The 14,449-nt window shown below is 33.9% G+C and overlaps 1 protein-coding gene and 1 pseudogene across 1 annotated transcript; both read right to left on the reverse strand.

Annotated features, from left to right (window-relative positions):
• Positions 1-2,410: 2,410 nt before the first annotated feature.
• Positions 2,411-4,179, reverse strand: LOC114412948 (receptor-like protein 51). The gene has a single exon (XM_028377068.1). The coding sequence runs from the start codon at positions 4,046-4,048 to the stop codon at positions 2,801-2,803; it is 1,248 nt and encodes a 415-aa protein (XP_028232869.1). The 5' UTR covers positions 4,049-4,179; the 3' UTR covers positions 2,411-2,800.
• Positions 4,180-7,410: 3,231 nt separating this feature from the next.
• LOC114412950 lies at positions 7,411-14,132 on the reverse strand (annotated as a pseudogene).
• Positions 14,133-14,449: the final 317 nt, after the last annotated feature.

Raw genomic sequence — 14,449 nt, forward strand, 5'->3', positions numbered from 1 at the left:
AAGTCAACTTTTCTTTTCATTTTTTTTTCAAATCAAACAGAAGAAAATACTTTGTAAGTTATGTTTTCTTTCTTCTCACTTCCTCTTTTACCAAACAGATCATCAATGACTCAAGCATCCTAGATACTCTTTTTTTTTTTCTTCAACATGTATCTTATAAAGAAAATGAAAGGATAGAAAACATGGAGCATCTATATCAGAGTCCTTTTCTTAGTTTATATTTTGTTGACTTTTTAATGTTTGAAAAATAAATTTAAGGGATAAATAACTAAATTTGTCCAAAGAAAGAGTGAGACGTTTATAAATTGATTCTTGATTGATAAAATTTTCAAGTTTAATTCTTAAATGTGTAAACAATATAATAAATTAATCTTGTAGATAATTTAATGACAAATTAATTCCTAAATTTTATAATTTAATTCTAAAAAATATAATTTATTATCAAATTGATCACCGAACATTACAACTTAATAATAAAATAATCTTACAAATTTAATAATAATACTAATTTGTCATATTTTTTCATATTCAAAAATTAAAATTTTATTTTTATTTTTTAAGAAGTAATTTTTTACAGTATAACATTTTTCAAGACGAATTTAAATTTGTTTGAGGATAAAGATTCTTGGTACATTCTCTCTCTCACTGCATAAAATCTAATACGGTAATTCTATTGAAATAGTTGTTTTTCTCTCTACTGTCGTCAGTCTCTAGAGTCTAGAAGAACTGAAGGTTAAAAAATACAGTGAAACTCATTTTTTAATTAACCAGCATTACTTTTATAAGCGACAGTAATAAACAACATTCACTTTTATGAGTTTTTTTTAATACTATTACAACTTTAATAAATGATAGGTATTAGTATTAGTTTGCAAACAATTCTTTTATATTTTTTTCACACCAAAACGAAATTATTATGAAACCAACTAAATGAATACAAGGTGTATCCGTCTCAAATGAGTACAAATACTTTGAAAAATATAATAAAAACATATTAATAATATTTATTTATATTTTTTAAAATATTATTAAAAAAATTTAATAATATTTTTATTAAATATTAGAAAAAATATTACTAAATATCGCATATCTAATAGTGAAAGTTTATAAAAAAATATGAGGATAATACATTTATCACATTTTTTTAAAACACATTATTTTTTGAATTTTGTTAAAAATTATAATTTTTTAATCTCCGTTTCTAATATTAAATAAGTCTTACTTATAGGTTCGTATTCAGTTTGCACGACAAAAATTATTGACCGAAAACAGAAATGGTGCTGACGAGTTTTTGATATTGGACCGATTACGAAGAGAATTAACATACAAATTGTGGGGCCTAGAGTTTAAAATTTCCGTCTTTTGATTGGCTGGTGGCATGCCCTCAGCGGGAGATTAAATTTTTTGGTAAAAAAAAAATTGAACCTCAAAAAATCAATTTTTTAGGGGATAAAAATCAATTTTCTTTGGTTACCAGGCCTACTCATATAAGGACACAATAATATTTTTGTGCTTCTATTTGATTCTCTCCTCCCTATCTCATCTATATCAAATAACTTCACAATATTATTTTTATTCTATTTTTTACATATTTTTTAAAACCAAACAACAAAACATATCACTTCATTTTTATTTTATTTTTGCTTTTCAAATTATCTCTCTTTTATTTTTATGGTTAAATTATTCATTTGGTCCCTATAGTTTTATGATTCTTACTTTTTAGTCCCTATAATTTAAAAATAGTTTTTTTAGTCCCTATAATTTATATTTTAATTCTCTGATTTAAAAATGTTCTTTTTAGTCTCTATAATTTGAAAACTATAGGGACTAAAAAAAATAAGAATCATGAAATTATAGAAACTAAAAAAATCACTTTTAAAATTATATGGACTAAAAGAGAATTAAAATATAAACTATAAAAACTAAAAAAATCACTTTCAAACTATAAAAATTAAAAAAGTAAGAATCATGAAACTATAGGAACCAAATGAGTAATTTAACCTATTTTCATCTACCTTATTTCTCTCTTTTAAACCAAACACAACCATACTAATTTTATAATTTCCAAAAAAGATATTTATCAACAAAATAATGTATATTACAAAAGTGTACTAATGTTAGAAAATGTATTAATTCCTAACCCTCTCAAAGTCTATTTGATAAAAGAAAATAATGAAAGTGTGCTGCTCAAGGTTTACTAGAAATTGTATTCCTAACCCTCTCAAAGTCTATTTGATAAAAAATAATAATGAAAGTGTGCTACTAAAGGTTAATTTGAGACAAAGAGCAACGATAGTGTGCTCCTCAAAGTTTATTTGAGAGAAAAAGAGTAATGAAAGTGTGGTGCAATAATCAAAAGTGTAATTGAGACTCGCTGGGTCAGCAAAACGGCGTATACAATGAGAAATGTGAGAGAAATAAGTGCTTATAGCACAAGTTAATCACATCTTTCTGGATACCACATGCACCATCCATCCCCATCACCTCTTCTACTCATAAACATTAATACACAGCTAATTACAAAAGTGGCAAAGACCATCATGATACATTGTATATAAATGATTGCACCGCACAAGAAAATGATTAAAAATAGCAAGTGAAACAAAAATTGCACATCAATTTTCCCCTCCTGTTTCTATCGGGTGCCACATTTTGGCAATCTCTCATTTCTTTTTCAACACTCTTCCTCTGCACCTTCGAATTCGTATAATAAATAAATGAATTAAACAAAGAACCATTTCGAATAAATTACCAAAATTTCTATATTCTAAATTCAGAAAAGCGTAAATCAAAATTTTCCTCAGCGACAGCACTTGGAGCACAGTATTAGGAAAACAACGAGAAAGACAATGGAAGAAAGCGCTATGGCCACACCAAGAACCACCTTGTTGGGCCCATGATGATGCTCCTTCATGTGACGGACACTGCCACCACCACCACCACCATCACCATCATCATAATCATAATCTCCATCACTGCCATCATCCGCAGAATTAGAACGCTTCGAAGGTGGAGGAGACACCGGCCTCCCAAACTTATCACAAGGAGCAATCTCAAGCTTCATGATAAACTTGGAAGACAAAACGGAACGGTTATAACACAAGTTCCCATTCCCACCCACCTTCAACACCTCCAACTTGTCGATAAAACTTGAGTTGAAAGGCACAACCCCATGAAGGAGGTTGTTGGCGAGGTTCAAGTGTTTGAGGTTCCTCATTTCGGAAATGAACGTGGGAATAGTCCCGTTGAGCTGGTTGGAGCTGAGATCCAAGTGAAGCAAACCGGGTATGGCAGATAACGAATCAGGGACATCGCCCGAGAACGAATTGAAAGCCAAGGAGAGGTTTTTGAGGGAAATCAAGTCTCCAATGGAAGAGGGTATCTCACCCTTGAGGCCATTGGAAGAGAGATTTAAAACTTGGAGATTTTCCAACATGGTGATGGAGGGGGGTATGTTGCCTTTAAGGTTGTTGAAAGAGAGGTCGAGGTAGGTGAGGTTGGGGGAATGGAGGTGTTTGGGGAGAGAGCAGGTGAGGTTGGCGTGGGAGATGATTAGGGTTTGGAGGGCGGTGAAGTGGGAGAGGATGAGGTAGGGTTTGATGGTGAGGTAGGAGAGGGTGAGGTGGGTGAGGTTTTTTAGGCGGGAGAGGGAGGCGGCGGAGAGGTGGGGGAGGCTGTTGATGGAGGTGAGGGAGAGGAGTTGGGGAGGGAAGTGGGTGGGGGAGGAGGGTGTGATGGGGCAGTTGAGGAGGTGGAGGGTGAGGAGGGTGGAGAGGGATTTGAGGGCTGTGGAGGAGAGGGAGTGGTGGATGGAAGTGGAACAGTTCGTGAGTTGGAGGGAGGTGAGGTGTCGGAAGGGTGTGGAGGTGTCGCAGAGGAAGGAGGTGGGTTGGGAGCATGGGTCTTTTGGGCTGGGGATGTTGAGGGATTGGAGGGCTTTTACTTGCTTTGGGTCGAGAGGGAGGGATAGTACTACTGAGAGGGTTGTGGTGGGGAGGAGGAAGAGGAGAATGGTGATGAGTGACTGAGGGAGGGGTGATGGTATCATGGCTCAACTCGACAACGGTCACAATAGGGAAAAACCAATGGAATGGGTACTAGTGAGTAGGAACAAGAGTCATGTGGGAAGTGTAAAATAGAGTGGGAGATCAGATCATAGTGACAAGTGAAGGAGAGGGACTTCTTATGTGGACATCCTATTTAAATCAATTTATGGCTTTGTTCAAGTAATTCTATTTAATTAGTTTCCCAAATTTATAATGTCATTTTACTTTCTCAAATGAGATTGGTCTAATGATTTCCTTGTCTACATTCTTTTTGATTTATAAGTTTATTGGTATGATAATTTGATTAAGCTTTTTTTAATTTAGTTTTTTTAAATTAAAATTTTTCATATTTAAAGGAGAAAAATAATAATATTTTCAAAAATAAAACTCATTAAGTCTCATCTGCAAAACTCATGTTATTGCTTAACAGTTTGAGTTAACAATAAAAGCAAAATAAATGAATTTATAAGAGATTAAAATTGATCAAATATATTCAAGAAACTAAAAGTAAAAATTCATATAAAAAATGAGACTCAAAAGCTTAATTAACCCTATGAATCTAAAATGAGCTGACGCCTTTATTTCTTCCATTTCATTCTTTGGTACAGTGGAAGGAATAATCAATACTAATGTTTACTTAAAAAATGTGAAAAGTTATCCGTTTAAAATATTAATGGTACCTTTCTTACCTGGGAATGTTTTCTTGGGGTCAGAACTTTTCAACTGAATTAGAACAGTGCGAGTGGGATCCAGCTCTTCCTTGGGGTTCCTCAGTTCCACTACCCTTAACATTAATTTTATTTCATTTAACTCGACCTTTGATGGCTCTCTCTTTAACCAATAGCTGGACCTTTTATTATTTTCCAGAATTGATAAATGATAACTAGTCTTCATTATTACGTCAACAATGGTTTGGTTTAGACAACAAAAAGAAGAACAAAAACGGGGTAAAAGGAAGCAATGGGGGCGTGATCATTATTATATTTATTCTCTTTATCTCTCTTCTTTTCAAGATTATTTTAGCATTTTAGTTCCCTTGTTCTTACGTTTTATATTATACTTAAGTTCTTTATTTCTTCTATCAAAAGGAAAAGCATAATAATTACAATGTATTATTTTAAGAAACCCTTTGAAACTACGTCAATACTGTATGACATCCTTTTATTTGAAGTTTTTCTGTATCTTTTGTCTTCGAGCGTCTAACGAGTGCATCAGCCATGAATGGCAGTGAAAAACTTTTTCCATAGGTCCATGATTAATAGAGCTAGAGTATGTGGTAAAGGATACGAGCACCTGCACTTTAGAAAATAAAGTATATCAATACGAGGGCTAAAATCATGTTTAGAAAACATGCATGCATGTTGAGAGCAACAAGTAGCAATGTGACTGCTAACATTCTCTAACATTCGTATGTGTGTACTTGTGTCAGCCCAAAACAATAAAACTCGAGCTCATGAATATTGGACTGAACCAACGATTGATTTGGTGAAAAGCTATCCAATGGAGCAAAGAAAAACCAAGATAAGTAATAACAACTCAATGAAAAATTTAACAACTTTTTATACAGTGTAATCTCTTGAATGTTTGTGCTTCCATATCCGAGACATTCTCTTCAGATCAATCTTTCTTTCATAGCCCACTTACATAATGTGACAGAATTAATCAAAAGATATTTAATGTGCCGCTTACAAAACATCTAAGTTACAAAGAAATATTACTAGCATATTTCAATTATAAGGATTTCACTTTATAATGCTTTAGCATGCTACGGCGCCACTAAGATGTGCACACAGATAGGCGTAGTAATTATTCAATTAAGATTTCATGCTCATCTATATACATGTGCATTCTATTTAATCAGTCTGGTCGATTATATCAAAATCAACTTTGCGATAGCCAAATTTCTATTAGCTCAGTCTCAGTTGAAAAGTTGCAAGTTTTCAAACAACAAGCTAAAATATTATTAATAATGGACTAAGTCTAACTCAACTTTTAAAACTAAATTAAAGAGGATCATTTGTGTTTTATGAGGAGTATTATACTATAGTTATTTTTGTTAATGCACGTGAGAAATCTTAACATATCAACGTCATGTTTAAAAAAGTTTGTTATGTAGAACAGAAAAAATAAAAAGGCTAGAATGAAGTTTGTAAAACTTAAGGCTGATGTTAGGTGCACCCAACACTTAAGGGAAAAAGATTGAAATCCGTAAAAGGCGTACGAATCAACTTGATGCTAGGTGCATCTAACATTATTGTTGGTGCACCCAACACTTAAAAGAAAAAAATTGAAATACTTTTGATCCGTAAGTCTTTTAAGTTGATCCGTAAAAGGCTTACGGATTAACCTGATCCACAAGCCTTTTACGGATCAACTTGATCCGTATGCTTAATATCAACATACGGATCAACTTGATCTGTATCAATCTTACAGATCAATTTGATCCGTACTATTTACGGACCACTCTCATGCACACCCAACACAAATGCGAAGAAAACACAAGGATAATTTTGACATTTTTAAAAAATGTTGGGTACACCTAATATCAGCCAAAACTTAATTAGGCCTAACCCTTCCATGCTCCATGGCACCTAATAGGCCCAAGGATATATTTGCACCCCATCCTTTTCTCTTTAATTGCACACCAATCAATTTTTTTATGTATTTGTTTTACAAAAATATCCCTTTTAGACATTAATTTTCATAATGTAATCATTTTTTGGACATATTATGAAAACTAGTTTTCATTGTTTATACAGTTAATATTACACACATGTATGTATTTAACTATCAACAACAAAATTTATAAATAAATAAAACTATTATTATTTTGAAACTGATGGAGTAGTTAATATTAGAGACACATTCATATGTATTTAGCGTATTAAGTAGTATTAGTGTATGTATTTAATTAACATTTAATATTGGATTCGTGTCCAATCAAGAATTTCTTTGTATACATATTTTACCCCATCTTTTTTAAATTAGATTCTTATTAAAGGAAACTAATTATATCATATTTTTATTAGAAAGAATCAAAATAAATCTAATAAAAATATTATCAAAAATATGATATAATTAGTTTCCTTTAACACGGTCAAAAATATGAAAAAACTAATATTATCAAAAAACACGGTCATGTTAATTTTTTCAAATTTAACTTTTACACGGACAGAGCATCCTATTAAGTTTTTTTTTTATTTTTTTTTGTAAATATCTCTTTTAAGAATTGATCTTAAAAGATCATATATGTTTTATTTTGTTTTTAGTTATTTAAAATATAAATATTAAATTGTTCAGTAAAGTATTATTTGATTTTAGTCACGACTCATGAGTGTTAGAGAATATAATGGTAATGTTGTCATGGTGATAAAAATTTGACTACTAACTGAATTTCAATTTTTCAATGGACAGAATAATCTCTATTTTTCACGTTAGTAAATAATATACTCAGGCCAATGGTTACAGATTTTCCATTCAGCTCAACATGGCTACACAGTTCAACAAAGAACTAACAAATAATAATCCTTGCTTGTATAACGTGCACAAGCTGTGGATGAAATCATTATCCCATGCACCCTTTTGGTAAGCATTCTTGTAGTGACTTAACAATCTATGGCAATGCAGGTCTCGGCGATGGTTTCACTGTCAACTGTGTTCACGAATGGATTTATCTTGACCCAAACAAGAGAGAAGACAGAGGCCAACAACACTGACCAGAGAACAACAATGGTCGGCGTGCGGTTTTGGCGACCCATGAGACCTTTGAGGAATGGATAGAGATGAAAAATCACCCAGAAAGCAAAGAACACTTTCCCAAAGAGGGGTCCCCAAGACTCATACCCTCCATTAAGTGCATCAGAGAATCCAGCAACAACACCAACCATGTTAACAATGATAAGAGTTGTTGGAGGAATCAAGAGAGTAGTCCACTTTACTAAGTTCCCCAAACTCACTGTCCTCTGCAGCCTTAGCAGTGACGGTGAAGTTGGTGTCAACACCAGCCAACATCTTAAGAAGTCCTTGGAACACGGCAAACAGATGGGCTGAAACACCTCCAATAACCCAGAACTGCTCATTACGCCACAAATCTTCTATACTAACCCCACTCCATCGCAGCTCGAGCACACTGGTTATTATAATTGAGAGGAAAAGTCCAAGAAAGAGAACACTTGCAACGTTGGAAAGCTGTGTCAAATTGTATAGAACAACATGATGAAAGGCATTGGTGATTAGTAAAACTGTTATAGACTGGTCTATAATAAGACTATAACTATTGTGATAAATAATTGGTCAAACTATTTATTTGGTCCATCTAATTGTCTCTTTCAAGTTCTACTCCTTATATGAATAAATTGTAAGTTTTAATCATTACCGATGCACATATAAAGTTAAGTTTTGGTCACTATTACTCACCCCAGAGAGCATTTTTTGACAGTGTAAAATTGTTACAAAAATTTCTGGCGGTTATAACTTTCACGAAAAAAATTGTGCAGAGACCAAACTTACTGTTTCCTTATAAAAGGACTAAAACTTAAAATGGAGTCAACTACAGGGATCAAGTAAATAGTTAAACCTAAATAATTTTCTTTTGTTATGCTACAAATCATTTATGTTTCGTAGGACAATTGGAATCCATTCTGATTAAGCTGAATTGATAACAACTCTCTCTTTAACTATATATCCTGGAACAAAAAGATGAGGAAATTACCGTTGGTATGATAAATTTTCCTGTGAGGAGGCAAATTGCAGGCAGAGAACAGTAAGCAACGAGAGGAAGGGATGTGAAAGGGTAGACAATGGTGTTTATATAAGCCATTCTTTGTAGCCATTTGAGACGGCCTCCAGAAAATCCATACCAGAGGGGGCAGTGCCTACTTAAGAAAATTTCAATTGATCCAAGGGCCCATCGAAGGACTTGGTGCAATCTATCAGACAAGTTGATAGGTGCAGACCCTTTGAATGCAGGCCTCAAGGGCATGCAGTAAATTGACTTCCATCCTCGACATTGCATCTTGAACCCCGATAAGATATCCTCAGTGACGGAACCATAAATCCAACCAATCTGGAAAGACAAGATGATGTTTTATTTAATCAACAAAGAAATTGAGTTCAAAAAGTAAAGACTGTGCGTCTAGAATGAGATTTTAATTGGTATAAGTACATTAAGAAAAATATCATTGGAAGAGAGAATAGGAAACTAAGAACCTGAAGGACTTTGTACAAAAACATTAGCATTAAAGGCAAACCTCTTTTCCCCATAAAGTCTTTTCTTCATATCCACAGCTAATTACATGAATGGCCTCCTTGATCAGCATCGAGGGATCTGCAGCTTCAGGCACTCCTCCATTCTCCATTAGTGTAGATTCAATGAAAACAGTAGACAAGCCAAAAGTTTTTTCAAAGCTCATTTGTGAAATAAGCATTGACCTCTCATGCTCATCGTAATCTGCAAGAAGAAAAGAAACCAGAAGAATATTGCATAGAAGATTCTGCTATATGCTTCTCTAGAACTGATTGAAAAAAGTAACTGAGCTTACTGTCAAGTTCCTTGAGATTAAAAATGGCGGCCTCAAGTTCTTCCCTCTTTGCATTCCTTTGAAAGTCTGAGACATCATTGGTGGACTTCTTTGAGGGGAAGCAACAGCATGAAGATCTTGGTAAGCTGGGCATAGAAGGAGGGCTATAGCCATAAAGTGCTTGTCTATTGAAAACACATCCAGTCCCCACATATACTGGTCCTTGAATGCCATCAAGTCCTTTCATGTTAACCTGAAATGAACAATTGAAGTCCATCAAATTACAGTCCATCAAACAGGGATGAGGGTTGGAAATTACAGAGTTGTGTCCACAATTTCTACTTCAGGGTTGTTAACAGTTACTGCATTGCATGCATGCAAATGCAGTGTGTATTTGGTGAAATCATTGCACATAAGGAGATGCCGTTTTTCTGTTGACTCTAGATAAAATCATTGAATCGATGTTAACTTACATCAAAGAAAACTGTGTTGCGATTGGCATATCGATCACTGCGATCAATACCATCAAATCTCTGGGGGAACTGAACATAACACACATCTCTACCAACTTCTGGATCCATGAGAAAACACATTGCTTCCCGAACGGCCTTGCTGTTGTTAACATAATGATCACAATCAAGATTGAGAATGAAGGGAGCATTTGTGAGAACTGCAGACACTCTCACCTGCATAAATTCATACAAACATCAAGCATCATAAAATCTTAATGAACTTATACGAAATATTAGTGAACTATCTATACACACCAGTGCATTTTCAGCACCAGCTTTCTTGTGATGTTGGTAACCTGGTCTTTTCTCTCTGGAAACATAAACCAGCCTGGGAAGTTCATTTCCTTCTATGTCACGGGCTCCAGTGTGTCCAAGAAAAACCTGGAAATGGGAAACATAAATTTTGCTTAAATACAAGCACTCGTACCAATTATTGATTGCTAGAACCAAACTAGTCAATCTTAAGAACATAAAAGTTTTCCATTATAAGAAAAAGGAAACAATTTTTTTTCACACAGAATGACTCAGTACTTTATACAGTGTTCTTTTCTTTATGCCTATCATTGTCAATAATATAGTTGATTACATACAGAAATAATGGATATACCTGAATCATGCCAGGGTGATCACGTGAGTTATTTCCTGGCCAAGGTGTACCATCTTGCATAGTCCATCCTTCTTCTGGTGTTTTCTGAGCCTTAGCTACCATGGCATTAACTCGTACTTTATACTCTTCATAGTCTCTCTTGTGACAGAATTGAAAGGTAAATCAATCACGAAGAGGTTGCTCTAAGATACTCAATTTGGGAAAACAAGGTGGTGAATACTAGCAAATCAGATACATCTATCTAACTATCAAAACTGTTCTATCACTGAAGTCATAAGTAGGAAGCTTTACACACTTACCTCATTGCTCTAGGCTCCTTCACGAAAGAAGGTTGCACCTTGTCCTTCAGGTAATCAATCTTCTGAGAGAAGTAAAACTCAGGTGCTCTTGGTTCAATTGAAAACTTCTTGCAAAATGGCACCCACTTCCTTGCAAAGTCAGCAGTCTCCACAAGAGATTCAAATGTGAGCATTGCAGCACCATCATCTGACACATAACAGGATACTTTATCCACTGGATAGTCAACCGCAAGGATAGAAAGCACTGTATTAGCTGTGATCAATGGTGGCTCTTTCAAAGGATCCACTGTACTGACAAAGAAATCAACAGCAGCAAGTTCATTGGGTTCACCCTCTCTTTCAAACCTGGCATGGTATTATAGAAGTGCGCATCAGCATCCAAAGTACAGGCTCAGTATCAACTCTTCTAAATATTACTTTATTGTATGGATTTAATTTTGATTAAGAGTAAAACTTCAACTCTCCCCGAATAATATGTTACCATATCCTTTAAAGTATTTGACTCATTAGGTAACAGTTATCAACTCATTATAGCCAAAATCATTCAATGATGTGACAACACATGATCATATTCATCATGTAGAACTTTTTACATGGGGAGTAATTAAAGTTAACTTGGAAAAATTATTTTCATTAGTTCATTTTTATAGGTTGCCTTTCACAATTCCTATTAGGGAAAGAAATAGAAACAAGCATTTCCATTCTACAGTATGATGTTTTAGTGCAAATCATCCTTAAAGCACAAGGCACAAGACATCCAAGTATTTCACAACGTTGTGCATTTACCTTGCAGACAGATTGTCAATAAAAGTTTGCCTATTGATAGGACTCCATTTAGGGAACTGATCTAGCACCCAGGAAAATGCAAACCAGATCTCACAGATGATAGAAGTCAACCAAAGAGGAAAAGCACTTTCAACAGGGTTTGTGACTCGATAATGGAAGAAAAGTCCCAATATTATCAGTCGCATGATTATCACAGTTCTGTACGGTGCAATTTTGGATTTTGACATTGGAATAACTACTGAAAGTGGTGCAGCAGCAGCAGCCTCTGTGGGCCTGCAAAACATATCACCATGTGAATTATAGAATAAATATATTAATTTTTATGACAGATTTAAAATAATGAGAAATGTAACAAAAGTCATAAAGACATGAAATGTATTCAAATTAAATCAATAGTCTAGCAGGTGCAATCAGATGGTTAATAACAATTTGATGAATGATCCTCAAGCAATTAATATTATGCTCAGGTAAAAAATAGATTTTTTAATATGTCAGGGGCTTGTGTTTGTTATAGTTTTCTATACAGAGGAAGATTTGATAAAATATCTGGTAAAATTACAATTTCAGTACCCTGAAGTGTAAAGACAAAGGTTAAAGTGATCTCATGTCATCAGCTTCTGACAGTTGAAATAGTAAAAAGAATGCCTTTCATTGATTCTTCATCTCACATTTGAAGGATGAAATATTGAAATGTTTATATTTAGATTTCAGCTTATAACTATCGGACAACATTACCTTGGAAAATGTGTTTTCTCACAGGATTTGTAAATTAATAATTTTTTGTTTTTGTCTGATTCCATTCATCAAACCAAACATCTCTACCCTATCCTCACCTAAACTTAGCATTAGAGCCATCCACAAGTGGTATATCCATTCTATAGCTTCTCTTATTGTTAACCTAATTAAGGAATCAAATTATTTAAATTTTAAAAATTGCTTTATGTTAAATATTACAGTTTATTTTCCATCTCAGCAAATTGTTGTCATTTCTCATTGAGCTTACCGTGTTTCTTCCATCTGCTGCTCTGGAGGAATTGAGGCGTCCTTTTCTTCCTTGGGTGCAGCCTTTTTTTTCTTGTTCTTTTTATCCTTTTCCTTCCAGCTTTCCACTCTATTTTTCCAGATTCTTCATTTACTTCTACAGGAAAAACCATTTTGTAATGATCAATGCTTACTTCTAAGGATATTGTACTAGAAAATATTGTCTGAAGTATCATTCACTTACCACTATCGACTGTGGACACTGTACTGACATGTCTAGCATGGAGTCCAACATCCTACAAAATTCAAGGTGTGATTGTAAGTGCAAATGCAAATTAACAACGTAAAAATATTACAAAAATTTCTGTTTTTCCTCAAAATTAAAGCTATTTAGTACTTGTGCAACTAATAATTCCTCGTAAACCATCACCTGAGAGTTATTGATTTGGAAAGGTGTTGTGGATTGATTTTCATGAACCTTTATCTCATGGAAATCATCATCCTCATTTTCGTGAACCTTTATCTCATGGAAATCCTCCTCCTCCTCCTTTGTTCTCTCTATAAAATGTACAAATATGGAAAAAAAAAAAAAAACAAACTTAGGATGTTTCAAAATTCATTGAACGAGAAAATAAACCACTTTTTGAAATAATTTTACATACACAATGTTACATACTTTTCTTTAAAAGATTTATAGATAAATTAAACAATGTTACATACTTTTGTTTTCCTCTTTCTCACAAATTAAAACTAATAGTCTATTACTTTGTCGAATGATTCATTAAATGCAATAGTTTTAATTAGCCTCCCAAGATCACCACTCTCAAATAACCATTGCATGGAGACTGAAATTGGGAGCATAACAATAACGTGAGCCACAATCCACGTAACAAACAGAAGCAAATTATAAATTCTTAGTTGGAATTTAGAAATAAAATGTAGTAGACATTAAAGGGTTACCTTCATGGGGAGTGCCACACCTCATGCAGACCCTATGGTCCTCATTGATCTCATGCTCAAAGCAATCCTTGCAAATTGGGAAATTGCATTCATGACAAGCCACAAACACTTCCCCATTTGCATTAAGTCCCACTTGTTCCCCACAAGTGTTGCAGAGGGGAACACTAGATTGCACCATCTTTTAGTTTCACACCACCTTCTATCAAAGGGCCAAAATGTCAGTATATCTCTCAGTGACCCTTTGCTTCTCAATCAGTGCTCATATGGGTTTTATATGAAAAAGCATAAACCCATATGGGGGGTGGAGAAAGCAATTGTGTAGCAATGCAATGGATGTGCATGGTAGAGGTGGTGGAGGTGGGTTCTTTTTCTGAGGTTGGAAAGTTGGTGTCATAGTTTAAGTGGCACACAACATAAGACTATCTGAGAGATGAGAAGCAAAGTCTATTTTTTTTTTCGTTGAAGTGTGCAATATATCAATTTAATGTGGGAAGTGTAAGGGAGGTTTCAGATGACAGTTGTGTTGGGGTACATCAGCTGATGAAGTGAACAATATGTCAATTTTGGAGGTACAAGGAAGTAAGTACACTATTACTAACTGACTCAATGTTTAAAAGGAAAATATTACTGACATACTTTTCGATATTTTCTTTTAAATAATTTTTTCATCAATTAATTGAATATTTCTCTTAATTTTATATTTTTTAATAAATTTTAATCAATAAAAAAGAATGCATAA

The sequence above is a fragment of the Glycine soja genome, chromosome 5 (genome assembly GCF_004193775.1).
Source record: "Glycine soja cultivar W05 chromosome 5, ASM419377v2, whole genome shotgun sequence".
In the NCBI taxonomy this organism is placed as follows: Eukaryota; Viridiplantae; Streptophyta; class Magnoliopsida; order Fabales; family Fabaceae; genus Glycine; species Glycine soja.

Excerpts from the sequence above, each read along its gene's own strand:
- LOC114412948 (XM_028377068.1), bottom strand. The coding sequence starts at position 4,048 with ATGATACCATCACCCCTCCCTCAGTCACTCATCACCATTCTCCTCTTC.